The sequence below is a fragment of the Sturnira hondurensis genome, unplaced genomic scaffold (genome assembly GCF_014824575.4).
Source record: "Sturnira hondurensis isolate 20B ecotype Veracruz unplaced genomic scaffold, ASM1482457v3 Scaffold0004474, whole genome shotgun sequence".
Taxonomy (NCBI): domain Eukaryota; kingdom Metazoa; phylum Chordata; class Mammalia; order Chiroptera; family Phyllostomidae; genus Sturnira; species Sturnira hondurensis.
In genome coordinates this window covers 9,995,735-10,023,265 of record NW_028077105.1, presented here as the reverse complement: position 1 = coordinate 10,023,265, position 27,531 = coordinate 9,995,735, and the positions used below count along the sequence as shown (strand labels likewise).

Genomic DNA, 27,531 nt, shown 5'->3' with positions numbered 1-27,531 from the left:
CACTTCCTATTACAATGTTTTATAGTATTTTCATGACCCACCATTGTGTCCCAATATCTCCTGGCACCCTCTGTCAATATTTTTTTTTTCTTGTATGCTTTTGAAAATGAATAATGTAGAAGATAGGCCATATTTTTAATAAAATGTTACTTATATTATTGTATCTTATATTATTAACCATTCATGTAGCATTTGAAAACCATAACTCTATACTTTCTGTCACAGTACCTGCACACTTTGTGTACAAAGTTCTTGAAGACACAGAACGAAAAAACTATTATTTCCTTGAAAATAAAAAAGAAAAAATCAAATCTTGTCTGTAGGCTGAAGGTTGGTAAAAATTGTAAAAATTCATCATTAATAAAAGAGAGAGGGGCTAAAAAGAACATTCTTATCTTTATCAGTTCATTTTACAGCATTTGGCACAGGCAAACTTTTGAGATTGGTGCCACAGGCTTCCTAGAGCCCCAGGGTAATTCTAGCAACTCTCAAATCTCAGTTATTTAGATCAAAATGAACTAGGTTTAAGAACTGTGGAGCTAGCAACAGACTAGCTCATGCCATTTCTCAGTTGAGGGAACAGCTAGACATTGGTGGAATAGATGTTGCCGAGGAGTTTCTGGGACTCCCAGGCTGACCCATCAGAACATAGACACTCTAACGTGAACCGGTTCTCAATCTGTCATCTGTGTGTTGAGGGCAAGAAACTGTCTTAATAACTTATGAAGACTCTCCTGATGCCAGAGGGAGCTTCCAGACCAAGCTCTCTGACCTCAGTTACGTTTTTGCTGTTAATTGTTTGCAGCTCCTGCCCTGTTTTCATTATTTCCATACCAATTACACTGACGGTTTGCTAGCCTATCTCATCCTGCTAGATTTATCAGCAGCATTTCACAGAGTAGATTTTACTTTCTCCTCTTTGCATATTTGCCTCATTTACTTCTTTATCTTACTTATGATTCTTCTCAATTTCTTTTATGGTTTCTTCTGTCTATCTACATACCACCCACTTCTTCCCCACACCTTCACACCTTTTCATGTGTCTTAGTTCTGTTGCTTTCTCTATCCACACTCACGCCTACTGTAATTTTACAGTCTCAAGTCTTTAAGTACCATCTGTATGCTGATGGCTCCCCAAAGTATATCTCTAGCCAAATATTTCTCCTGCAGTCCAGATATCTGCTTAGGATCTCTACTTGGATATCTAAGAGATGTCTCAAAATTAACATGCCCAAACTAAAATTCCCATCTCCCCAACCAAAAGCTAGTCTATATATTGCTTTTATCTCATCTCAGTTATTGAAGACTTCTTTCTCCTTGTTCGGCCCAGAGATCTCAGAAATATTATTGCCTTTTCTCTTTTTCTAACACCTAACATCCATTACACAGAACTACGCTGACCTAAGCCACATTATTTCTTGCCTAATGTATTTCAATGGCTTTCTAAACAGGTTTCTTACAGTCAAATCTGAATAGGCCAGCCAAAATTTTTTTCAATGTTAAATTGATCATGTCTCTCTTCGACTTATAGACCCACAAGGGCAGGCTCTTTCATCCAGAATAAAAGTCAAAAGCCTTTCCATAGTCCGAGGTATCTCTTGGATCTCAACTCACTGCTGCCTCCCTGACCTTGTTTTTCATCAGGCCTTTTCTTTGCATGGCATGTTTCATTGCCAAAAGATCAATTTTTAGCCAGCTATATTTATGGCACTTCCTCTTGCTCTGCTTCAAGTCTACTTAACTTCATCTTAAATGAGAGTTGCTCAATAAATACTTGCCATAGACTGAACACTTTTGTCTCCTTAAAATTCATATGTTGAAACCTAATCTGCAAAGTGATTGCTTTGGGAGGAGCTAACTTTGGGAGATGGGTGGGTCATGAGACTAGTACCCTGATAAAAGAGACCCCAGAGACCCTCTTAACCTTATCTCATGTGATGGCACAGTGGGAAGATGACTATCTATGAAACAGGAAGCAGACCTCCACCAGACACAGATCTTCCAGCATCTTGATCTTGAATGCCCCAGGGTCCAGAATGATAAGAAGTTTCTGTTGTTCATAGGCCACCCAGTCTACGGTATTTAGTTCTAGCCAATGAATGGACTAAGAAAGTGTTTTAATTAAAACTGTAACTGTGTCTGTCCCTTGCCTGTTCTGTTTCTTTATTTTCCATGTTACCCTTCACCTTCAATTATTCCATGTAGTTTGCTTATTAATTATTACCAGAGATTATTGTTTGTTTCCCCTGATTGGAACACATGATCCACAGGGACAGGAGTCTTTGATTGTTTTGTCAAACAATCTATCCCCATGTTTAGAATGGTGCCTGGAACATAGTAGGCCCTACATAAATTGAATGAATAAAAAATAATTGCAAAACAATGTCTGTGATTGAACATTAAACGATGTGATCCAGTTAACAGGTGGAATTTCATGTGGAATTTCATTGGAAAGAAACAGTTTCTGTTGCTAAAACTTCTGCTATACATTATAGAATATATTGTATATTTTATATAAAACATTAGGTTGTAATTTATCTTAATGGCTTATTAACTACAATAAATAATTTATCATTTGGTTTCTACAAAAGAATAATCTAGACATGTTAGAGTATAATGATAATCACAATGCATATGCTTTAAGAGAAGATCCAACACAGGGAAACAGCACATACAATGAAAATTAGCAGCTCATCTTAGATCCCTCAGGGAACTGAGGTCTGAAGGCAAACCATTGCCTCTAAAACTAGAGACAGGTGAACACAGAGAGTTACGGGTGTTTTTTGGAAACAGAAACCACTGCTGGAGCTGTCAACTGATAAAGAAAGAGTGATTAACTAATTTTTGGAGACTAAACATGGACAAGCTTGACAGAGAAAATTTCTGGATGGCCACGCTTAGGGGGATTTCCCCACACCTTGCTGAGTTTGCTTCAAAGAACCGCACCAGGTTCTCAGGATAAAGTTCAAAGAAAAATCCCCTCATGCTTCGGGCAGCACGAGGGGAAAAGTAAACATTTTGAACTATACCCAGAGCATTGAGTTCTTCTTAAAAACCGAAAACTAACTACCTTGGGTTTTTTTCCCCCGGAGTCTAACCCACAAAGGGCTAGGAATTACCCAACTCCAGGCCCCTCTCCTTTCTCAGGGCGGGAGGGAAATACCCAGATCCACCCTGCAATCCACACGATCCACTTGATCTCACTAAGGGGGCAAGAGAGTGATAACTGAGAAGCACTTGTAAAGGTCATACCCTAGAGGCACAAAACCACTAAATGAGTGAGACCTAATCATAAGATTATAGGATGCTCCTCCTCTGCCACACCGTACCGAACATATCAACAGGGATTCTATTTAATAATTAGGGATTACAATATTTTAAAATGGCATTTATGGCTCCATTTAAATAGGAGGTCTATAGGAAAGACAACAGAGCAGGCCAAAATACAAGGGCACTACATAAAACTTTAATCTCTGACACCTCAGTTATAGCAAAGAGTAAGCCCAGCCTGATCCCTAGTAAATAAATATAAAACCCCATACTAAAAGTTTCTTTATCTTGGTTTCTTTTACCTGATAGATCATGTCTAGCTTTCAACGAGAAATTACAAGGTATTTTAAAGGGCAAACAATATAGTCTGAAAAGACAAAGCAAATGTCAAAAGCAGACTCAGATATGGTAGAGATTTTGGAATGATCAAACGGATCATTTAAAGTACGATAATATCCTAAGGGCTCTAAAAGAAAAAATGCAACAAAATGTGGATAACGCAAGCACGGAGATGGAAACTTTCTTTCTAGGAAAGAATCAAAAGGTAGTGCTAGAAATTAGAAATCCTGCAACAGTGATTAAGAATGACTTAGATGGGTTCATCAGTAGACTAGACACAGCAAAGAAAAAAAATCAGCGAGCTTAAAGATTTATCAATAGAAACATCCAAAACTGAAAAGCAAAAGAAATAATAATGAGAAAAAATTGAATAGAATATCCAAGACCTGTGGGGAAATTACAAAAGGTGTAACATACATGCCTGAAAAAAATGGTAATGAAAAGGAAGAAAGGAAGAGAAGCAATATTTCAAGTAATAATGCCTGAACATTTTTCAAAATTAACGAAGTTTAGACAACAATAAGCAGGATAATTACCAAAAAATCAAAACCTATGCATATCATATTCCAAATACAGAAAGTCAAAGAAAACAATTTGAAGAAATCAGAAGAAAATAATCTTAACTATCTAAGAAGAAGAAGAATTACATTAGAGTGCTCTTCAAACCATGAAAACAGAAAGGCAGTGCGCGCTATATTTAAAGTGCTGGAAAAAACACCAACTGAGAATTCTTTATCCAGCGAGATTATCCTGCAAAAGTCAAGGTGGCAAAATATGCCTCCCCAAAATATACCACGTTAGCATAAGGATTATTTTGAGGTAAAAGTACTTGAAAAGCAGCAGATGCAAGCAAATCATTCTGATCTCCCCCTTTCTTGTAGAAAAAGGAGATAAAAACTCCCATGTGAAAGATGCCCTCCCTTTACCAAGTGCAAAGAAACTAAGGAGAGTCCGGAGGATTCGGTACAAGCAGACCTTGTTACAACAATTCTTGCCTGCCTTTAACTCCCCACACACTTTAGCTACTTTTCCACAACTGTACCTCTTTGTTTAACCCTATATAAAAGCAAGTGAGTTTCTTTGGTTATTTCCTTATCAGGACTCCCGGGTCACACAAAACAGGTAAATTCATAAGTAAAATGTCTAAATTTGTATGCTTTTCTTCTCTTACTCTGACTAATGTCAGTTTAATGCTCAGGCTCAGCAGAAAAATGATGATAAGGTAAAAACAAAACTTTACCTATGCTATAAAATAAAGGAGAAAGACTTTCTAATATAAACATAAATTAAGAGAGCTTCTTACCTGCCTTGAAAGAAATCTAAAGGAAGTTCTTCAGAGAAAAGAAAAATGATATGGGTCAGAAACTCACATCTACATAAAGGGAGAAAAAGTGTTAGAAAAGGAATAAATGAAGACAAAATATTTTATTTTTCCTACTCTTACTTGATATAACTGATAACATTTTGTTCAAAATAATAATAGCAATACTATATTGGATAATTATAGCTCATGAATGATAAAATGAATGACAGTGATGTTATTAGGGAAGAGAGAGAAGAATTAGGAATACTTTGTTTAAAGTATCTGTACCACACAGGAAGTGATGTAGTATTATTTGAAAGTAAACTCAGATTATAAATGTCTATTGCAAACTCTACTACAACTAGTAAAAACATTTTTTAAATATAAGTGATATGCTGAGAGAAGAGAAAATGAAATCACATAAAAGGCTCATTAAATCCACATTAGGAAGAAAAAGAGTGAAAGAAACAACGCATTTAGCTTGGAAATGGAGAAAAAGATAGATATGAAAGATGCTTCTGTAACATGAGCCATTAAGGATGGGGGGAAATTACAAGTCAAGACAGGAGGCATGAGACAAAGGTTATAACTAACATGTAATCCAGTCTTGGCTTAAACTAGTGCATGGGGTCTAGTTTGGTGCATGGGGACAGGAGAACCGCCGAAGGTGAATCTATGAAGATGATCAACTCCTTGAATACCAAGCAGAAGAAATAACAATTTCAGGAGGATATCAAAAACTGGAAATTAAAAATGACCAAATTAAATTATGAATTTGGCAGATGAATTTGACAGCACAATGGAAAGAGACACCAAAACCCAAACATTTGCTTTTCTTCCTCTACTCCCCGCTATGAAGCTGCAGATGCCCAGTGTACTCACAACTCCACCTGCCTGATTATTTCGCATCAATTTCAAATTTTACATACTTTGCTCTCATGTCTGTTAATAAAGTAAAATAAAATCCCTCTTGGTTTTTTAATACTATTCTACTTACTCTTGCATGTTTTATGTTCTCTACAGTTGAAAGTTAAAGTAAAAATTTATACTTGTTTAAAATTACCTAGCATTTAGAAATTATACACTAAGTGTTTAAACTGGAATGGGATTAAACTAATTTTTATGATCAATTGTGTTATATCTATGTGTCCAAGAGAAAAATGAATAAATCACTCTATGTTTTGTTTTTCTAATAAAAGAAAATTGTCATGATCATAAAAATATATTTTAAAAACTAGAGGAGAGAAAAACAAGATAAAAGATTTGTACTCTTTTTATCAATTTATCAGCTTTATGTTACCACTGCTTACATTTTGGTATGTATAATTCTAGTCATGTGTATGACACATTGTTTAAACAAAGATATTGTGATTTTACAATTGGAAAATGTAATTCTCCCTCCACCTACCCACCCCAGCAAAACAAACAAACAAAAAGAAAAATAAAAAAAAACAAGCTCTAGAGCATAAGCTAAAATAGAAAATTTCCCCCCCTCCCCCAAATTATCTTGACTTCAAAATGATAAAGAGATAAGAAGGCAGCAACTCAAAGCACTTGGGACATTTCTGGAGGTGTTTATTACAAGCTTTCCAGTTTCAAACTAATCTGAAGTAAAAATAATGTATACTCATGCAACCTTAGTTTCGACTTCCCAAACTTTCTTTCTGGGCGAATGTGAATTGTTATTGCCTAGGTATGTTGTATGGTTATTTAGAGGGAGCTCTTGTGAAACAAGCAAAATGTCCATTCCATTTTCTCAAAAAAGTCTGCACTGGTTTCCTCTTAATGTTGCTGAGTCATTTTACTAAACTTTGCCTTTATGCCTGTTCTTTCAGGGAAAGCCCCGTTACAGTTAGGGCTCAAGTTAACCATAATGCGGTGCTTTTTTACATTTCCTGCCCCAGCAACTCTTTAGCTACCTGAATTTTGGGAACCCTACCCCCGTTAAACACTATTTAAAAAATAAAGATATACATTTAAGCTTGTACAATGTTGGGCAATGTACGTTTCCTCGGAAAGTTAATATTTAAATCTGGAATATTCTTGGTTTCAACTCAGCATTTAAGGACCTATCCTTTGCAATTAGCTCTGAATTCATAGCACAGGGTTGAAAATCTGTTGAAGAAATGTTATTCAGGTGTTGAAGACAAGGTGTTTTTTTCTAAACAAGTTTTATAAATTCTAGTACCATAGTTCTCTCGGAATGTCCAGTTCTGCCTATATTGTTATTTAACAACAATAATAATTCATGTATTAGTTGGACATTTTCACTTTCTAAGTTTGTCATTTACTTTCCAAAATTGTACTTATTTCTCTCAAAAGTGCTTTGACAAATTTCATCTCTAGCTCTCATTTCCTCAGTGAATTTGTTTACATTTGCGTCACATTATGCTTATTATGGTGATTATTAGATGCACTAATAATTTCTGAGCTCTGCCTTATTCTACAGTTTTAAATTAAATTTTCTTTTATAGTTCATGCCTTTGGTCCCGATTTTTTATGGCTATTCTGTGAATTTTTTCTTATTTAGTTTCATTACAATAAGAGAAGCTATCCCGTGAATTCCCATTTTGTTGGATGGTTCTCCTCTGGTTCCACTGCTGTTTGTGTTCAGAAACAGAGAAAGTACCGGTTGGATTGCTGACACCAGCTGCAGAAAAAAAGAAATCAGCACGACACTGAGAAATTGAGTTATTTAAAATGAATATACTGGCTTTTCATGTGGGTTTATTTATAACACTGCTTTGTCTTTACATTTTCATTTGGTTTATAAAAGCTAAGAAAAGTGAATAGTCATTTTTTATACTGGATGATGCACTTCAACATGTTTTCCCCACTGATGTTTGTGACAGTGAGTGGGCTCTGGTACCTAGTTAGCTAACCAGACAGTAACCTAGGGACAGCGTGGTACAATTTTGTAGATGTGGGTAATGTCTCAGTAAATTGACTAACTGACTTTGAGCAAAGGGTGTTCTGTTATCCCTGAAAATGTGGCTGAGCCTCGTCCACTCCGTTGAAGGCCTTGGGAGCAAAAAATGAGGTTTCCTAGAGAAGAAGAAATTCTGCCTCAGGACTCTGCATCAGCCCATCTCATAGATGTAAAACTTATTAGACCCATAATTGCATGAGCCAAGTCCTTAAATTAAATAAATTAGTTAATATACAATTATATATATATATATATATTTATAATATTAACAATATGTAACATTATATATACTGTTTCTCTGGAGAATCCTGACTGATAAAACATTAATAGTTGGTAGTGTAAAAATAAATAAAGTTATATAGATGGTAAAAACTGTACTCTTCTCTGCTTGCTGTTTGATATTCCTATTAGCAATAGCATGGCTGCCTAAATGGGGAAAATCAAATGGAAGCTGACTAGAATATTCATTGAATCTAAGTATCATGTTAAATCATAGTATTTTTACAGACACATACTAATACAAATTGAATTTGTTATATGAATATAAATAATATCAACTTTTGTGCCAAGAAGTGAATATTTATGCTCCTTAGATATTAAATTTATGAATATCTCATTGTAATAAAGCAAATCTGGATATGGTGAGAAAACCCTCTTGTTACCTAAATAAAAACTTTGCACTGCACAATGTGTATATACAGAAGCAATTATTTTAGTTGCTTCATTCATTGATTCATGTATTTGCTTTATTGAATATTGAATATTGACTTTATCTCAAGCATTGAGAAGCTAAAAATAAATACATAAGAAATTGACTCTAATATTTTATAAGTTATTGAAAGTTATGTTTTATTAAAATTATTTATAAATTACGATCATCATTTAGAAATACTGGTGACCAGTTGTTTTAAGATTATATGAGGTCCAAGTAAAACTGTGGGTTAGGACTAATTTAAACAAGTAGTAAAGTTTATGGGTGAAATATGTTGCCTTCTATCCCTTTTCTCCCTCAAATTTACCAGTAGTAAAAAGAGAGAGAAAAGGTCCAATGAATCTAAGACATCCACAACCCTTAAGCTAAATGAAAACAGAACTCAGATGGAAGAATGGTAAATGATTTGGCAGAATAGAAAAAGGAAAACCTATATGCCTTAGAAGTCTAATGAAAAGTCAGCTTTTTTCATCTCCCCCAAAGCCCCTTATGCCTACAAATTGGAGGCATAAGGCTCCTCTGAAGGTGGAATAGAAGCTAGGTGGCAAAAACATGGAAATTATTTTGAATGTCTGAAAAGTGGGTAAAACCAGGCTCCAACTCTAACCTGGGACCACTGCTTCCACCTCTTTCTCTGCAGAAAACAGGAGGCACAGGGTCCTAGAATCTGGAAACCAGACACAAGTGGACAGGGGAGAAGCACCTTGCAAGCCAAGGAGGTGAGGCTAAGTCTGTGGGGGAGGGTGAAACTCTCAGCCATTCCCCAGGTCGTGGGCTACAACAGTTCACAACCTCTGGAAGACAGCACAAAGATTCTTCTCAGGTCAAACCAAGTAAGACCCAGGGGAGAGACTCCTAGACCTGAGTGTGAAAATGTGCCTGTGAAAAAAGGTGGCAAAGTGAAACTAATGCATACACAAAGAGATTGTAGATAAACAGTGCCTTACTTGTTTATTAAAAGGAGTCTCACATGCAAAATGAACAAATAGCAAAAAATATTTAGGATTTGAGAAAAAACATTTAGCAAGAATGACAGACCAACACTTTTTCTTAAAAAGCTCAAAAGAGGCAGATAAAATGCAAGGAATAGTAGAAAACTTTTAAAAATGCAAAATAGTCTGAGAGAGATAATGTACTGCTACTTTAAAATAAGAACACAATAACATTTTTAAATTATGTAAGAAATAACTCTTGGAAGTTAAAAACATGACTGCTAAAATTAAAAATTCATTAAAACAGTTGGAAACGTAGTGAAAGAATCTTCCCTGAAGGTAAACCAAAGACAAGAAGACATAATGTAGAGAAGAAAAAAGCCCTCGATCTGCATGGGAGCTTCAACAAGAGATCAGAAGGTACAGAAAAAGAGAAAAGAAAAAAATGGGCAAAGGAAATTATCAAAGAAATAATCCCAGAATGGAAGGACCTAAATTTCCCCACTGAAAACTGCCATCACAGTGAAATAATAGAACCCCCCACCACAGGTGCGTTGCTGTGACACTTCTGAATACTATGGATAATCTCTTAAAGGCAACACTGGAAGGTAGAACATGAGGGGGCAATGCTTTCAAAATTCTGAGAATCATTTCACCCTGAAATTCTATAAGTAGCCAAACCACCAATCTTATGTGAGTATAGAATGAAGATTTTTCAAATATTCAGGTCCTTTAATTAAATAATAACTATTCTTCTCCACCTATCTCAGGAAGCAAGCAGGGGATGGGCTTCTCAAAACTGTAATAAAACCAAGAATGCATTTTTTTTTTTGATTTTACAAATCGCTAGTAGGCACAGAAGCAAGCCCAAGGGAAACCACAGGGATGATTATAAAAAATAAATCCCACCCTGGCTGGTGTAGCTCAGTGGATTGAGCGCTACCTGTGAACCAAAGGGTTGCTGGTTTGATTCCTAGTCAGGGTACATGCCTAGGTTGCAGGCCAGGTCCCCAGTAGGGGGCACATGAGAGGCAACCACACAATGATGTTTCTTTCCCTCTCTTCTCCTTACGCTCTGTCTAAAAATAAATAAATAAAATATTTTTAAAAATAAAAATAAATAAAATACAAATTCCAGGATAGCACTGTTATGGACTAAATGTCTGTGTCCCCCAATATTCATAGTTTGAAACCCTAAATCCCTGCCCTCTAATGTGATGGTGTTAGGAGACCAGGCCCTTGGTAGGTGATTAAAATTAGAGGAAGTCATAGAGTGAAGAAGTCCTTATGAGTGGGATCAGTGACCACAGAAGAATTGTGAGAGGGCACGCTTCCCCTCTATGCTCTCTGCTGTGTGAGGATCCAATGAGAAGCCAGGAGTCTGCAAACCAGCCTGGTTCCTCACCAGAACTCAACTTTGGGAGTAACCTGATCTTATAAGCCACTGGATCTTGGGTGTTTTTCTTGTAGCAGTCTGTGCAGTATAGGTCTAGAGAGCAACAGGTTCTAATTAGAGCATGAAATTGAAGGGGCCAGGAGGAATACTTGCAGGGAGAAAAATAATAGAAAAAAGTAGATCCCCTGATAGTTTGGTCTCTGTGGAAAATTGCATTGAAAGTTTTTTTCCCCCCAGAGATGTTAAAGAATACCGTAAGACTTAGGAGAGGATTTTTAAAAATTAGCATGAAACCATAAGGTCATCATTACAGAAAACCAAATAGTTAAACAAAATGGAATTATAGTAATTACCTACATCTTGATTCAGCAGTGTATTGTCACAATAAAGAAAATATTAATTATAATTTACCATATACTGAGAGAATGGGGTAAGAAAAGAGGAAGTAGAAATATAAGATAATGAAACCTTCATCACCATGGTAGGTAGTTACTGCTGAAAGTCAATAACTTGAAAATTAGCAAATTCCTTGTATGATTTGGAAAAGTAAATGCCAATACAGGAAAGCAGGGACCGTGCGTTTAAAGGAATTATACTGGAGCAACAGAATATGGGGGAAATTAGGAAATGATCGAGAGCACAAAGTTTGCTGACAATTTTGTTACATCTTTTTGCCGCTCTTTGACTTTTTTTTTCCTACTTTGGTAACGATTGGATTGATTTTTAAAAATAAAATGAGATGGTCTTTCACTTGGAACGTTTTTCCGGCTTCCCAGGTCCCACCTGTTGCACAATATTCATACGCTACCTTTCCAACACGGCCCTTTGCTTGTATGTCAGGCCTCTGCTTGTAAGTAAATGAACAGGTCATATCTGAGCAAAAACTGTACCCCCAAATTGCGGACGCCACTGTGTTTTTCCTCCCTAAGGGGAATGCAGCTTCCAACCCTTAAAATTTCAGGTAGGGAAGAAAAAATTGTTAACCTATACTTTAAAACATAACACCATTAAAAGGTTTTAATGATAAAGGCTTCTTTTCTGAAACAAATTTCAGTAACTGATGTAATTTTTCATTTAGAAATGTTATGCATTCCATTTCTTACACTAATATGAATTTCATCTTCCTGTAAAATTAAGGGGGTCTCAGGCCTGTAATAAGGAGCATACCCAAGAATTTCCAGGAACAGATATTTCATTTAAACCTTTTATGCTTCTGTTCTCTTTTATGAAGCCTATTTGAGCAATAAAACCATAGTTAAAGCTAACACCAAAGGATGCCTCACTCTCTCCTACTCATCCTCCAGGTCAGAGTTTAAATGCCATTTCCTCAGAGATCCCTTTCTTGAACAATCCCTAATTTAAATTCATTAAGTGTTCAGATACTTAGGTTGTAGACTGGCCTTTAATTGCAGCTGTGTGATAGGAGGTGCCAATGGTTGTAGGAAATTAACAAATTATAAAATGAGAAAATGCTATCCATTATTTATAAATATTGAGGAAAACTCAATTATTAATTTTGATTGCACATTTTGGGATAACTAACAAAATACTAAAGTGAGTACTGAAATTTTCTGTGGCCTCATTTTTTTGTCCAATTAAAAAATAATCATGCTGTGGCCTCAATCTTTTATAATATTAAAAAATAATCACCATTTGAGTGGGATTCCGTATCTATACCATTGGTTCAAATGAATTAATCAACTTGTGGTTCAATATTTGTGTGTAACAAAATTCAATATGTAGTTCTAAAACCTACCCAGATTTTCACATCAACTTTTTGTAATTGTACAGGTGACCAACAATATTATTAGGAGCAGAGATATATCATATCTGAGAGCGGAGTACACTTTGACCAAATATTTTTACACACTACTTTATGTTCTCAAGTATATTACATAAAGAACCTGAATAGAATCTTAGTTTCTTTTTAAAAATGTCTGTTGACTTGAGAGATAGAGAGAGAGGGAATGAGAGAGAGAGACTGATTTGCTGCCTCCCATAAGCACTCTGAACAGGGACTGAACCCACAAATTTTGGGTTTATAGGACAGGCCTCTAACCAACTGAGCCACACTGGCAAGGACTCATTTTATTCTCAAAACAACTCCAAGAGGCAGACAAAGGAATATCATTATACTTTTTGCATGAATCCAATTGTCCTGGCTCATCCAAAGCCACCACCTACTAAATTATTGATCCAAATTTAGAATTCAGGTCTTTTGACCACAAGCTCAGTACTCCTTCCTCCAGACTTGCCCTGATTATGTACCTAATCTTGCGAATTCAAGGCATCAATTCCTTTAGAGTAACAATACTCTCTCTAATTATTCCTATTTTAAAATGCAAATACTTTTCTGAAAAGTATGTATTTAAGCATACCTGTGTGTAAATTAATTTGCCACATCACTTCCCTTAAATCTTCCAGCTAAAAAGGAAGATTTATCACCAGTGACGGTGGCTGAAGGAAAGGTTGTCACAACAATAGGAGTAAGAGACACATCAGGAAAACTGCATTTTTACCTCTTTTTGGCCACTTCCATACAAGAATGTTTCTTTCTAACCAAATCTGTTGTATTTTTAAAAGTTGCTTTTTTTCTGACCATGTAGATTTCTACATGTAGAACAGTTTACCATGTAGAGCAGTGGTAAAAATGAATGAATACCTTAATCTGTCTGTAGGAGACAGAGCAGCTTACATTTGGTTAGCACCACATAATTCACAATATATGTTTATATACATTATTCATTTTGATCCTTGGAGTGAATATGTTCTTTGCTTATTTGTATATGAGAATCTAACTCTCGGAGGGCTTAATGGACAAGTCAGGGACAAAGTCCCATTCTTCACTCGAAAGTTTTTCTCTTTTCCAAATCACACAGTGCCCCTGCTCACAGAGTATCATTCTCAGTGGATACTTACATTTCATCACACCTTGAATTTCATAAACAGGTTTGAGTATCAGAGCACCATAAAAGCCTTTGGGGAATGGATTCGTTAAGTCCCACTTATTTGAAAAACCTGTGAGTTTCACCGTTCGTGTTCTGTTCTTGGGGATCTTCCACTCAACGATCTCCTTTAGAGTATAAATGCGTTCATCTTCACACTCGTAGAATTCTCCTTCTTGTGACAAAGGCAAAGTAAATGAGTGATTTTGGTGATTCCTTATCACTCCACAGTTCACCATTATTTCTCCATTGATTTCTTCAACTGAGTTGAGCATGATCTGCTCTCCTTGCTTTATGAAGAGATTCTCCAGTTTCATATCTTTCTGATGATAAAAGCAAGGATGCCCCAGCCTACTTGGTCCAATATGGATGGTCCTGGTAATTTCTTCCATAGTAAGGTATGGAGTTTTATCAGCCACAATCTTAAAAAGACCTAAGAACAGAATTGTGTGAATTAAAGACAGTTCTTAAAATGAAAGTGTTCTACAAAAATTGCAGTGAAAGAGTTATAAAACAAGTATAATGTAACTTTTCAAAGTGAGGTATCTTATTTTAAAGATTATATATACTTTTGTGAATTCTAAACTCTTCTAGAAAAATTATAATGAATTGTCTGTAGCTGACTGGACCATCTGATTGAGGCAACATAAATGGAGACCAGAAGAAATTCCCTTGAGAGGGAAAAGGCCCTGTTCTTGGAAACGAGAAATCTGTGTGAGATACTGGCTGTGTGACAGTGAGCAAGGCATTTAATCTCTTAAAATAACGTGTTTTCATTTTTTTTAAATGGGAGGATTGGATTAGACCAACATTCACATAAATGTAATCTTTAGACAAAACAAAATTAAGAGATATTCTGGAAGGAAACTGTTTTATGGGTAAATTAATGAACCAAACAAACAAACGAAACAGAGGCATGGAAACAGGGAACAGCCTGACAGGGACCAGGGCTGGGAGGGGTGGGACATAAGGGAGGAAAGAAGGGGAAGGGCCTAGCTAAAGGACAAGGATAAATGACCCATGGAAAACTGGACGGGGATTGACTGTGGGAGTGGGGAGAGAGGGGGGCAGGGGAGAGCAACGGGGGGAACTGGGATAACTCCAATAGAACGACAATAAAAAATACTTTGGGAGATTAAAAATAAAAATAGTTGAAATTTCTCATCTAACGCAAAAACAACAATAAACATAGATCTAGATAGTGGGGACAGCAGTACAACACTGTGACTGAACTTAAAGACACCAAATTGTATACTTTGAAACAACAGATTTTAGGCCATGTATATTTTACCACAATAAAAAATAATTTAGATATTTCAAATTAACTTAATATTTCTGAGAACATGTAGATATACCGTGACTCACAAGAAGGGAAAACAGGAAAAAATTTTTAATTTCTTTGTTTAAAGAACTCTTGATAAAATATCCACTAATAAGTCACAATATAACACACCATGCTTTGTTGGCACTTCATGTTACTCTCCTTGGAAAATACTAGGTTTCGTAGTTCTGGACTGAATGAATACTCTCAACTACATTTCATTCTTTCTTCTCATTCCTTCTGTAATTTTTTCATAGTTTCACCTTCTGAAATGTTTTCTCTAATACTACCAGGATAGTCACTAATACACTGAATTTTTACTGTGTAAGGTGCATCTTTTTATGGTTGTGTACTTAAGTGTTTAATTCTTCTCTTCGAGTTACTTTGATTTAATGAGCACATCTGCTTTGTAGAAGTTCCAGAATCTATTTACTGCATAAATTTCAATAAATTCCAGAGAAAATATGAATAAAGGAAAATTACATAATTGCTTTCCGAACCCAAAAGTAAATTAATGATAATATTATATTTATACTAGCATGCACAAAGGAGAAAATGTATTTTTTTAAAACTTAGTGGAATGATATAGCTTGGAAAAGTCATTTATTAGTTTTACTCAACATATACATTTCAACCAAGTTCATCTCTATACCAAACCACTATTAGCCAAGTTATAATGCCTTTTATATATATTTTTGTTTACTGTACAAGGACTTATGGTCAGTTAATTTTGTAGTTGATCTTGGCTCAAACAAAGAATATATAAGATTTTTGTGATTTTTAGATATAAACTTCCCGGAAAAGTGTGGGTGACACAGTCCCGGCAGGAATGAAGAAGGTAGCAGGTGAGATCTGTCCTAAAAACCTTCAGAAACTGAAAGCATCCATCCACTGCCAGTGTGCTTGATCACTGTAAGACAAAGAACCATTTACTTTGAAGGACCTTCTTATTTTATTATGTCTTGCATCAGGGAAAAATCTAATAAAGTAGTATTCGTGAATTCTCCACAGTAAATGAAATGTGTGTGTGTGTTCATGTGTGCACATGTATGTTCTCACAACACTTAATCTCATCTGTCTGTGTGTGAAGGTTTATGTCTAAGGGTCCACAATCATTATCAGGGTATAGAAAATTCAGCAGTTTTCGTGAAATAAATTTTAAAAAATCACTACCTAGAATCTCATAAATAGTGGAGAAACACAGCTTGTTTTTGTTTTTCTATCCTAGCTGTATCGATGACATAAGTCACAGAAAATTAATTTAGTATCTTCTTTCTTGGGGAATTGGGTTCACCTAAGGTAATAACAGACCTAAAATGTTATGAAGTAGAAAAAGTCTGAAGCCCTAAGGGCTACCATTATTTCAAGTTAATCACACACTTCAGCTCTGTCTTGTTGGACGTCTCTATTGCAAAAATAATCCATCTTTACATCTGAGTGTTTTACCTTAGAAAATGATTAAGTACACAGTTTAGCATAGTAAGTGGCAGAGTGCAGAAAAATTGATTAACTTATTTCTTCATATACTATTATAGCCAATCCAAAAGTCCTTTCTTATAAACACTAGGGCATATATCTAGATAGTCATAAAGGAACTTCAATTTCACAATAAACTAAAGCACCATAAGCCTGATCAGGTTTAAATTAGACCAATACTGCATCCTCTTCACAAAGAGTATGGTACTTTTTCACTAAAGAGAATATGATTTGTTATTCTTCCAAAGAAAAACAAAACACATTTCAGGAGCTGAGTGGTCATGAAAGTGATTATAAAATAAGCCAATATATGGTCTTCATAAAACAAGTTAACACACAGAAAATAGATTTCTATTTCCAAATTTTATTGTCACCTATTAAAATGGATAGTATTATTATTACTACATTGTAAGAAATTATTCACAAAGAGCATGTCACTTGAGAAAGATCAATTATAGGAAACTTTAAATTGATCTGTTGAAAATTAGTCGATAAGTGAATTTAGCATGTAAGATCTTGACTCTGAATCTTAGATTTTCAGGGAGTTTATACTTTTAACTAATTGTTAATGATCTGCAGTCATTGTTAGTAATAGTAACAAATAAAATTAGCTTAGATATTCATGAGGTTGAATGATTGTTTTCATTCGCATCATTTTTCCTCACAATGATCACTTAAGGACAGTGAAACAAATGCTGTCACCGAGGGGTCTGAAAGTGGCCATGGTTTTCACATTCGGGGCTCTCAAATAAGAGTTCTATGCTCTTGCCACCAGGCAGGGTACCTCCCTACCACGGGCCTGGCTTACCAAGACATTTCTATCGAAACCATGTTTACTCCAGCTTATAAAATAGGTCTATGCCCCTCTAGAGCTGGTCCTCCCTCTGCGTGGGTCAGCCTTTCCAGACCCTCCAGTATGGGAAGAGCAGGAATAATTTCCTGGTTCACTGTCCATAATTCGTACTCATCAGGTTTTCTCACACTTTTTTCTCTATCTCATCAATTCCCACCCAAGGAATCATTTTTAAATTAAAATTTCCCACTGTATATTAGAGTATTACTTAATATGCATAGTATGAGGGCATTATAAAGAATTTACAGTCTTTTATCCTAGTCTAATCTTTAGCTTGCTTTTCTAGTTCTAAGCAAATATAGTCCCTCCATCTTTGGAACAAGTTATCTTAGAGTGAACTTTACCTACTCATTCTCATCTTTCTCTCATAACATTAATATTTAGAATTATTAAAACATGAGCAACTTACAAATAAAACACAAAGATTTCACGGGTAAGCATATGAACGTTTGAAGAGGTGCCATAAATTCTCCATCATCATGTAGATCATAAGACACAAAGTATGTTTTGTGTCTCTGAAGTTCAAGGGCATAATCACAGAATTATACATTTCAGCCTTTCACTGTTATCTGAAATCATAAATTGTTTTTTTCTAGCCTTTTATTGGCTAAAGGAATGGTTGTAAGGGGTGTGTTTACCACGCTTTTGGATGCAAAATGACTTGGAACTTTTAAAACCTAATAAGAAAGTGAACTTCACTGACATTTAAGATGTTGATGGGCACAAGTCTTATGTGTTCACAGGTCAGGTGGCCACATGCCTGTAGGTGCAGGTGAGGCCACTGAGGAGGCCTGGGGGCCACACAAGGCAAAAGGGTTGCCGGTGCTTCACACACCAGTTTATGTACTTTCAATATGCCATGGGTTACCTGGCCATATTTAAGTGGATTTCTAGAATATATTATCATAGTTTTAAATAAAATAACTCTTGCTAATGGATAGATGACTTGAAATACTTCCTGCAAGAAAACCATGTATTGGAATTAAAATTAATATAAACACAAGAATGACAAAGAAATGGCAGAGTTGACATTTCTACTCCCACTGAAGCTTTTCTTCAGCCGTATTTAAGGTAAAATAATGGCACTCAAGTCTAATAAAAAGTCAAGTGGCTGAATCTCCTTTAACAGAAATTTACAAAAATACGGATTCTCATCCACTGCCATTGTAAAGAAATTTTCCCTTGAGATACAAATATATGTCAAATCTGCACACACAGTTTTAAATTCATACACATTTGAGAGGCATGTTTGAGAGGCATGTTTGAGAGGTATTTGAGAGGCATGTTTGGAAATTTTAATGCACTGAGGTATGTGAAGAAGATTTGGAGGTAAATTGGACTACTCCATATTTCTGATTATGCGTCTTGTCACTCTGCCAATAAAGCAAAGTGTGTCTCACTTATTTTTGAGTTTGCTTCATCTCTTAAAAAACTGCACTGTTTGTTCTGTGATAAAATTTCTAAACAGCTTTATTATTTTATACTTGTGTATATGTATTTCTCATTTCACATGCTTCTTGTGGCTTTTCTATCATTTTGTTATATTCCCAAGACAATTCTTGGGTCAGCATATCCTACAAAATCTTCTTCAAAACTATGCCAAATCCAGTATTTTTACTAGAAATTCTAGCTCAAGCCTCTCTATTCAATTTCAGATTGAAATGGAGGTGCATGAAATAATGTACCAAAGCAAAAACCTCAAAACCTTTGAGCAAAGGATATACAACATATAATAACATGTTACATAATAATGTAATAACAGTGTTCATACTATGAGAAAATTCTCCAGATTTCTCAGAGTCAAATATATGATTATCGAACATCATCACTAATCAGTGATTCCAACAGTCTTCAGAGAAGAGTTTTCAAGATCAGAAATAAGGAATGTGAAGAAACGTCAAAGTTCAGAGTAAGAAGATTTTGCATGGTAATTTAATTGAGTGTTTGGGAGGGGAGAAGACATATCAAAGATGGTGACCATTTTAAAATATAAGATGACACAGCTCTGGCTGGTGTAGCTCAGTGGATTGAGCACGGGCCTGAGAACCACACAATCGCGGTTCGATTCCCAGGCAGGGTACATGCCTGGGTTGCAGGCCAGTTCCCAGCAGGGTACTTATGAGAGGCAACCCTACAATGATATTTTCCTCCTTCTCTCCTTCCCTTTCTCTCTAAAGATAAATAAATAATAAAAATAAAAAATAAAAAAATAAGATGACACAGAGTGAAGCTGTAGAATTTCTATGTTTAAATGCCTTTACAATTATAATGGAATCAGAATGGTCTATTATAGCTATAAAGAGTTTTTAATAGTTCTTTTACCTGGAGGTAGAACAAGTAAGTCATAAAACCTACCAATTTATTTTTAACTCACAGTCAATGACTGCATTAAAAAATACCTCTTTTCTCAACTCACATAACATTTAAACTCCTTGAAAAAAGTGATGCTGCAATTTCTAGCACATCTGAGATGTTCAACAAATAATTTACACTAATAATGTTAGGTCTTGAAATTAAATGATGTAATTTGGTATCACTGTCTAAATCTTTGTTATAATCATAGTTTATTAATAAAGCTGCCATACTGACTCGTTTATGTTTGAGCTTTCCATCCCTCAAGTGATGAGAATGAGTAAGAAACCTAGGATGAGGCGGGAGAATGTAAGAGATTCTTCGCATAAGCCTTGGCAGGTGTACAATCCCTGGACTCCAGTTTTTCAGAGTCTTGTCACTTGGGTTACGGGAAGACACACAGATGCATCAGGCTGGGAAAGAAACCCCAAATCTCTCACTAGGCTTTGTTCAGAGGACCTTCAAAATACCAGACCTAATACTCTTAGCCCTGGAGACTTTAGGCGATAGAATTTTCAGGGCCAGTGACACACAAATGTCCCAACAGTAAAGTGCAAGTGTTAAAAGTACGAAGTGTTGATTCAGACAGCCTGGGTTTAATTCTGGTCTCAGCCCTTTCGTTACTGTGTAAATCTGAGAACTTAAACTCTCAGGGCTACAGTTTCCTTTTTTGTAAAATGAAAAAAAATGTAGCATATACATCACAAAATCAATGTGAAGGTTAAATGAGTTAATAAATGCAACATGCATAGAAAACAATATATAACATGCACCAAAGAAAGAAAAAAGAAAAAATGCTTATTATTTTTCCTCGTTTTTTTTAAACTCCAGAATTGTAGGTCATTGTAGGATGGTTATAAAATCAGAGAGATTAGTACCTAAAAGGCCAAGAGGATGAACTAGACATCCCAGATTGAATCAAATTAGGTAAGATAAACTATATAGAATCCACAATTCAGCGCCTGACACAGACCGAGTAAAAAACTCCAGCAATGATGTCTCCCATAGATTTTGCCAAAGTGTTTGCATATGGAAATGAGCCTCAGGTGACTTTTCTAGATAGACTGCCTTTGGGGAAACATTTCCAGGTTGCTTTGAAGAGCACGTCTGACCCCATGCTTTGATTAATTGCTTAGAATTTAACCACCATAATTTTACGGCCACAGTGAGCAGATTACAGGGAGATGTAAGCACTTTTTCAAATGCAAATGTTATGCTGCTTGTAGTTATTCACAAGGTATGCATTTTACACAGTTGCTGAAGTTCCCTTGAACAAAAGAAACAGCAAAATGCCAAGGCATTTTTGAAAATCTGTTTTATTCATGGCTCTGAAAGGTAGTTGAAGCCGACTGAGGGAGGAATATACCCTCCCTCTGTTTTAATGATCTTAATTTTGCTAATGGAATGTTAGTGGAGAGAGTTTGGGAGCCATGTGGTGCTGATTGCGTTGTTCAGTATTGATGTTGCTTGCAAATTAAATGTACCTAAGTAGCCACCTGTTTATGCTTACGATTATGTAAAGCCCCATATGTTTCCCTCTCTACACATGGGAGGTAAATATTGAAAGAATTACTCTGGTGTGAAGGGTGAGAACAGCAGCAGTTCCTCTGCGACTGTCACACAGGCTGCAGCGTTTCCTTAAGTGTGCGCTTTGTCTGACATATTTGCTGATTTTTACCATTCTGTGTTCAAAAAAATCTGTTACCCATGGTTATGCAAAAACAATTAAGATCAGTTTACATTAAATTCAAATAAGGAAGAGATATAATTTTCCGATGTAGCCGTAGGTTTTAAATAAACTTCAGAGCTTATGATTTAAATAGATTTTGATTTGCATGATGAAGAAAACTTTTTTTCCTCAATTCGCCAGCATATAAAAAGGGACATTTTCTTCCTGAAGATATCATTTTGATTCCAAATTACTAGGCAAGCAACAAAAGCAACCACAACCACAACCACAAAAATCCAGCTAACTTGCATCACAAGAATTTGCAAATCTCACCTATAATCGGTGGCTTTTTAACTGGCTAGCACACCACCTCGTCCCCGGCGTTGGCTGTGTAAAGCAGGTTGCTGGACTCCACCTAGAACTGACCTGGTCTGCAAGTGCTCCTGAGCAGTTTTGAGATGAGTTTCCTTAGTTCAGTGGAAGATCTGGTACAGCTAACACCTGTGGAGCTGCCTCAGGCTTTTCAGAGGTTGGTCCTGACAGGGCCTCACAGAAAGACTGGAGACAATGAACTTGCTAATGTTGATTACTTTAGATTCTGAAGATAAACGAATGGTAGTTTTATGTGGTTTGAGTCTGATCAAGAGCGGTTTCAAGATCAATTGTTTGGCAGTCTGAAAACGACAGTTACTGACTTCCAAATTAATTGTTTGCAAAACAACACATAATACGATAGAAAAAGATGAAAGCTTACCACACCACCCAAAACTATGAACAGACCAACTGCCTCCCAAAGACAAAATTTACTTTCATAATAAGACAGACAGAGCTGAAATGAGAACATGAGAGTCCTGCAACCCTGGGTCCCATGAAACAGAGGATCCTCTCTAAATTTTCCAGAGGTAAAAAGAATAAAAATAGCCCTGGCTGGTGTAGCTCAGTGGATTGAGCACGGGCCTGCGAACCACACAATTGCAGTTTGATTCCCAGTCAGGGCACATGCCTGGGTTGCAGGCCAGTTCCCAGCAGGGGACTCACGAGAGGCAACCATACATTGATATTTCTCTCCTTCCTTTCCCCTCTAAAAGATAAATAAATAAATCTTTTTAAAAAAGAATAAAAATAAAAGGAGTTAAAATCATTGAGTACTTTTCATAGGCCACATTTTGTAGGAAGCACTTAATGACGGCCTCACTTATTTAATTCTTGGAAGAGTTTTACAAGATAAATAGTATTTGCATTTTACCAACTTCATAGATAAAGAAATGAATAAACTGATGTACTAAAATACATCAGAGAGGACACCCAAGTCTTTTTAAATGTTGGTATTTCTTTCAGTCTTGATATATACATACATAGGTATAGATAGAAAAGTTGTCACAACATTTAAAGTATACCAAATACATTTGTTTGAATCCCCGTTTCACTTAATATTGAACCAGGATTACACCTCATGTTTTAAAATTTTTTTCACAAATTTGATTTTTAATAACTGTGTAATACATTGTAAGAGATGTAACATTTTTTCTTACTATTGGGTGTTTAAATTGCTTGTATTATTTTGCTAGCATAAATAGTCCTAAGAGGTTATTTCCTTAGAGTTCATTTTACTAAGTGGAACGACGGAGTAAAGGCCCTGCCCTCAGCGACTGTTGGTCCCAGGAGGGCGGGGCCCGGGATGCAAATGCACCCCTGTCATCAGTCACTGTCTGCACAGATGAAAGCAGCCGCATTTGCCGATTGATTGGCAGGTGGCTATGGTAAGGTATCAAATTCATTTTTAGAAAGGTTACAGCATCTACATACCCTTCAGGTAGGTTTGTGAGTGACCTCTTGATAATGCCTTTCTCGACCTCATTAGCATAAGTGTAAAAGCTCTGCTGATAAATATGTAGGAAAGTAGTCATTATTGTTTTAATTTACGGAGTCCAAACTAATTTCTGTGTGGCTACAAGTCATCTAAATTTCTTCTGTACTTTATTCATTCCCACTTAGTCTTGCTCTAAGCCATTTGATTTTTTGTCTTACATTTTAGTGATATCTAGCACTTTTGAAATTGTGTCATTTTTGCTCTTGAAATTTTCTTTCTGTTTTTATTTTTGTGATGTAGAGAAAGTGCCTTTCTGTGTAATTGGGTATATTGATTCTTTGTGGCTTTTCATTAGATTTATCATCTCAAAGTTGTTTTCAATACAAACATAAAATAATTTTACCTAAAATGTAATTTTTTATTCAACTTCAAGTTTCCTTTGCTATGTAGTGTAAAGTTGATGATCCAATTTCATCTATTGCTTTCTCAACTGATAAGTACACTACATCAATTTACTAAATAATTTTTTCTTTAACCCCATATGTATAGTACCAACTTTATCAAGTAGAAAGTAATAGTCTACATTAAAGTCTGTTTAAGGTCTACCAGCAAAGGCTGAAATTCAGGGACCCTACAGTCAAATTGGAAGCATTGCTCTAATGCTTATATAATAACTGGTGCCACCACTACTACTAACTTACCGGCTCAGCTTTTGATTTTCTGCAGCATTCACTATAATTTATTCTAACTTTTTAATGGGTTTTAATATTGTCAGGACAAGTACTTCTTATTGTTCTAAGAAAAATATTTGCTTCAATATTCTCACTTCTTTATTCTCTCAAATGAACTTTAGAATTACTTTTTCAAGAGACAACATAATAATAATTATGATTATAGTATATGAATTAAGTTTATCACTGTGTTTATCTCATAAATTATTTCATGTACATTTCATATATATAATATTCACTTTTCTGATTCCAGAACTTAAAATACGTTATTGTTTATTTTAATAAATAAGTGAGTTTTAATATTATTTTTAAATAAATAAAAAGGGAGTTAGTTTTATAATATTATTACACTGTATATAAAGATATTAAGCATAGTTGTTTTGTGCTTTTCCATGGCTTTTAAAAATTATATTACCATTATATGTTCTAAATGGTTATAAATGGAAAGTTATGACTATATATTCTCCTATATATATAAATGTTTGTTTTATTCATGTTTTATGTATATTCATGTTTTATGTATGTAAATATTTTTCTTATATATTTTTATTCTGTCTTCTTAAAAAACTAGCATGTTACTTACAACACATTAAAAAATTTTGTTTAACTTCATTCCATTGGTTTCTCTGTATGATCCTACTGCAAATAGCAGTCATCACCTCATTTCTAAAGGCCTTCCAATGCATTTGTTCCTATCCACGTTTACTTACTCAAAATTACAGAACAGTGTTCAATGAGAGGGACAGTAAACACCCACACAAGAATAGTGTTTCTTTCGTCTGACTCACTGGGCCTTACTGCTCGGCGCCCTAACCTGACTACAGAGAACCCTGCCTGCCCGCCCAGCTGGGTGACCTCCTGTCACCCAGGGATTCTGGGGGGTTATAAATTCATCTTGCTTTTAAAAAAATGATAGAGGATTACTAAAAATCATGGAATTATATACTTTAAACAGCTGAATTTTGTGATATTTAAATTGTATCTCCATACTGCTGTTAATTTTTTTTTAATTGGGGAAGGGAGAGATGGACAGTAAGTAATAGCTTCAGAAAACAGTTGAAGTGGCCCTCTCATTAGTTTCTGGTGGGAATGTAAATTGCCAGAATATTTATGCAATATGATTTGTCAATATGCATCAAAATCTTTCAAAAATTTTAAGTTCTAAAGTCACAATTTTATATATATGAAATTATAATAACAATGAAACATCCAGACCAAACTTCAATTAAAAGCTGCTCAGTATAGCATAAACTGCATAAGTAATCATTTTCAGAATGGACTTAATAAACTGTGATATATGTATATGAGAGACTATGATATAGAAAATAAAAAATTGCTTTTTGAGGAATATTTGATAATATAGGCAAATCCTTAGAAATAAGCTTGCTTCTCATTATATTAAATGTATCTATTTGTGTGTGGTTGTATAATGTACTAGAAAACAGTGGAAGAAATGTAATGAATATTAATGGTATACAGCTCGGCTGAAGGGATTACAGGGAGATTTAATTTACTTCTCTGCATTTTCTTCTGCTTTCTATTTTTCTATGAGATTGTGTGATATTGAGAAAAATCAATATATCTTATTACTTTAAAAAAATGTGTTCCTTATGTTTACACTAAAACCTGCATGTGGATGTTTATAGCAGCTTTATTCATAATTGCAAAAATTGAGAAGCTACCAAGATGTCCTCCAGTAGGTATATTGATAAATAAACTGTGGTATATCCAGACAATAGAATATTATTCAGTACTAAAAGAAATGAGCTATGAAGCCCTGTGAAACCATGGGGAACCTTCAATACATATTACAAGCCAATCTGAAGAAGGCTACATACTTTCCAAATATATTTTGGAAAAGGCAAAACTAAGAAAACAATAAAAAGATGAGTAGTTGTTGGGGTTTTGGGGGAAGGGAGATGGACAGGCACAGCACAGAGGACTTTTACAGCAGTGAAAATAGTCTGTATGATACTATAATGGTGGATACACATCATTATACATTTGTCAAAACCCATAGAATGAACAAAACCAAGAATGAGCCAATGTTAACCATGAACTTTGGTCATGATGTATCAATGCAGGTTCATCAGTTGTAACAAAGTGTACCACTCTTGTGGGGAATGCAATAATGAAGGAGGCTATGCATAACTGTAAGGGTAGGGGATAAAGAAGAGATTTCTGGACTTTTCACTCAATTTTACTATAAACCTAAGATAGCTCTTAAAAAATAAAGCCTACTAACAAAAGTTTTTGTTCCAATGGCAGAACCTCTACATCATTAATATATAATTATGTGTAAATATAATAATGTGCTTTACTAATATCCAGTTGACAGAACTAAAGATCTTAGTAGACATATTTTTTAAGAAAAATCTGGTTCCAACATGGTGATGGCATTGAGGTAACACCATAAAGAAATGTAGAGGAGTTATGCCCGTAGGAAAGGGAGCGGTGTGAGCAAAGTGTGATTAAATAGATTTTTAGAAGACATACATACAATGTTAACACTATGAAAATTTAGAATAGTGACAATTGTGGAAAAGCTGACTTTAGGATGATCTTTCTGGGAGCATGTTGGTCTTGGGCTTAAATGTACATAGGTGGGTGAAAAGAACATTTTACCCTAGACTTGAAAGGCCCACTTGTCTTCCAGATGCCACACATCTTAGTTATTCAACAATCAAAGATTCAGAGAGACAATCTGATGAGGTACTATGAAGCAGAAGAAAAAATAGGCCAGAAAAGGAACTCAGAATTAGTGTAAACGCCTAAATGCTTTGTACACCCAGACTGCATCATAGATTTTTGCATAGTGTATCTAGAATATCTCTTTTTGTCTAGGAAAGTATTTTGTATAATAGACATGGCTGAACTTGTTTTGCTTAAGTGAGCACAGTGGGGAAACAATGCCTTAAGAGAAGTTGACCCAGAATAGTTCATGATTCCTTGAATAACAAATCATCCAAAAGGCAGGGAGTCTATTTAGGGACACTCTGAATCATGTCTTCATAACATCCAGATGGAAAAATAGGAGCAGATTCTGCCTTGTACTTTGCCTCTTTTAACAAAAGTCCTTCAAAAAGCAGAAGCTAAAGAGGTTATTCACTACTAAGCTACTAAATATATTTCACCTAACAATTTTCCTATCAGGCAATTTCTCAAAGAAATTTATAAGCTGATATTATTGTCAGCCTCTAAAAAATTAGGTATAATTATAAAATGGTGAATCATAAAAGATTTAGTCATTTTAATGGTAGATAAAACAGAGCAATTAGCAAAAGTAGTTTTACGGTTTTGAGTATGTGAAACATAGATTTTAGTCTTGTATTATTATTTATTATTATATTATTTTCAATATGAACAACTGTAAACCCAAAAGTAGGTTTATTGTAGAACCTACTTTTAGGTTTACAGTTGTTCAATGACTTTTTAGATACGATTTTAAAAGTAAAATCTATTAGAGAAATAGTTGATAAACTGGTAGGTGAAT

At 35.2% G+C, this 27,531-nt stretch overlaps 1 protein-coding gene across 1 annotated transcript in view; it reads right to left on the bottom strand.

Moving 5' to 3' along the window:
• Positions 1-27,531, bottom strand: part of THEMIS (thymocyte selection associated) — a 157,079-nt gene that overhangs the window by 81,266 nt on the left and 48,282 nt on the right. Inside the window, exon 3 of the mRNA XM_037045786.1 lies at positions 13,801-14,259. Coding sequence (XP_036901681.1) covers positions 13,801-14,259 — 459 coding nt within the window. The remainder of the gene's footprint in view (positions 1-13,800; positions 14,260-27,531) is intronic.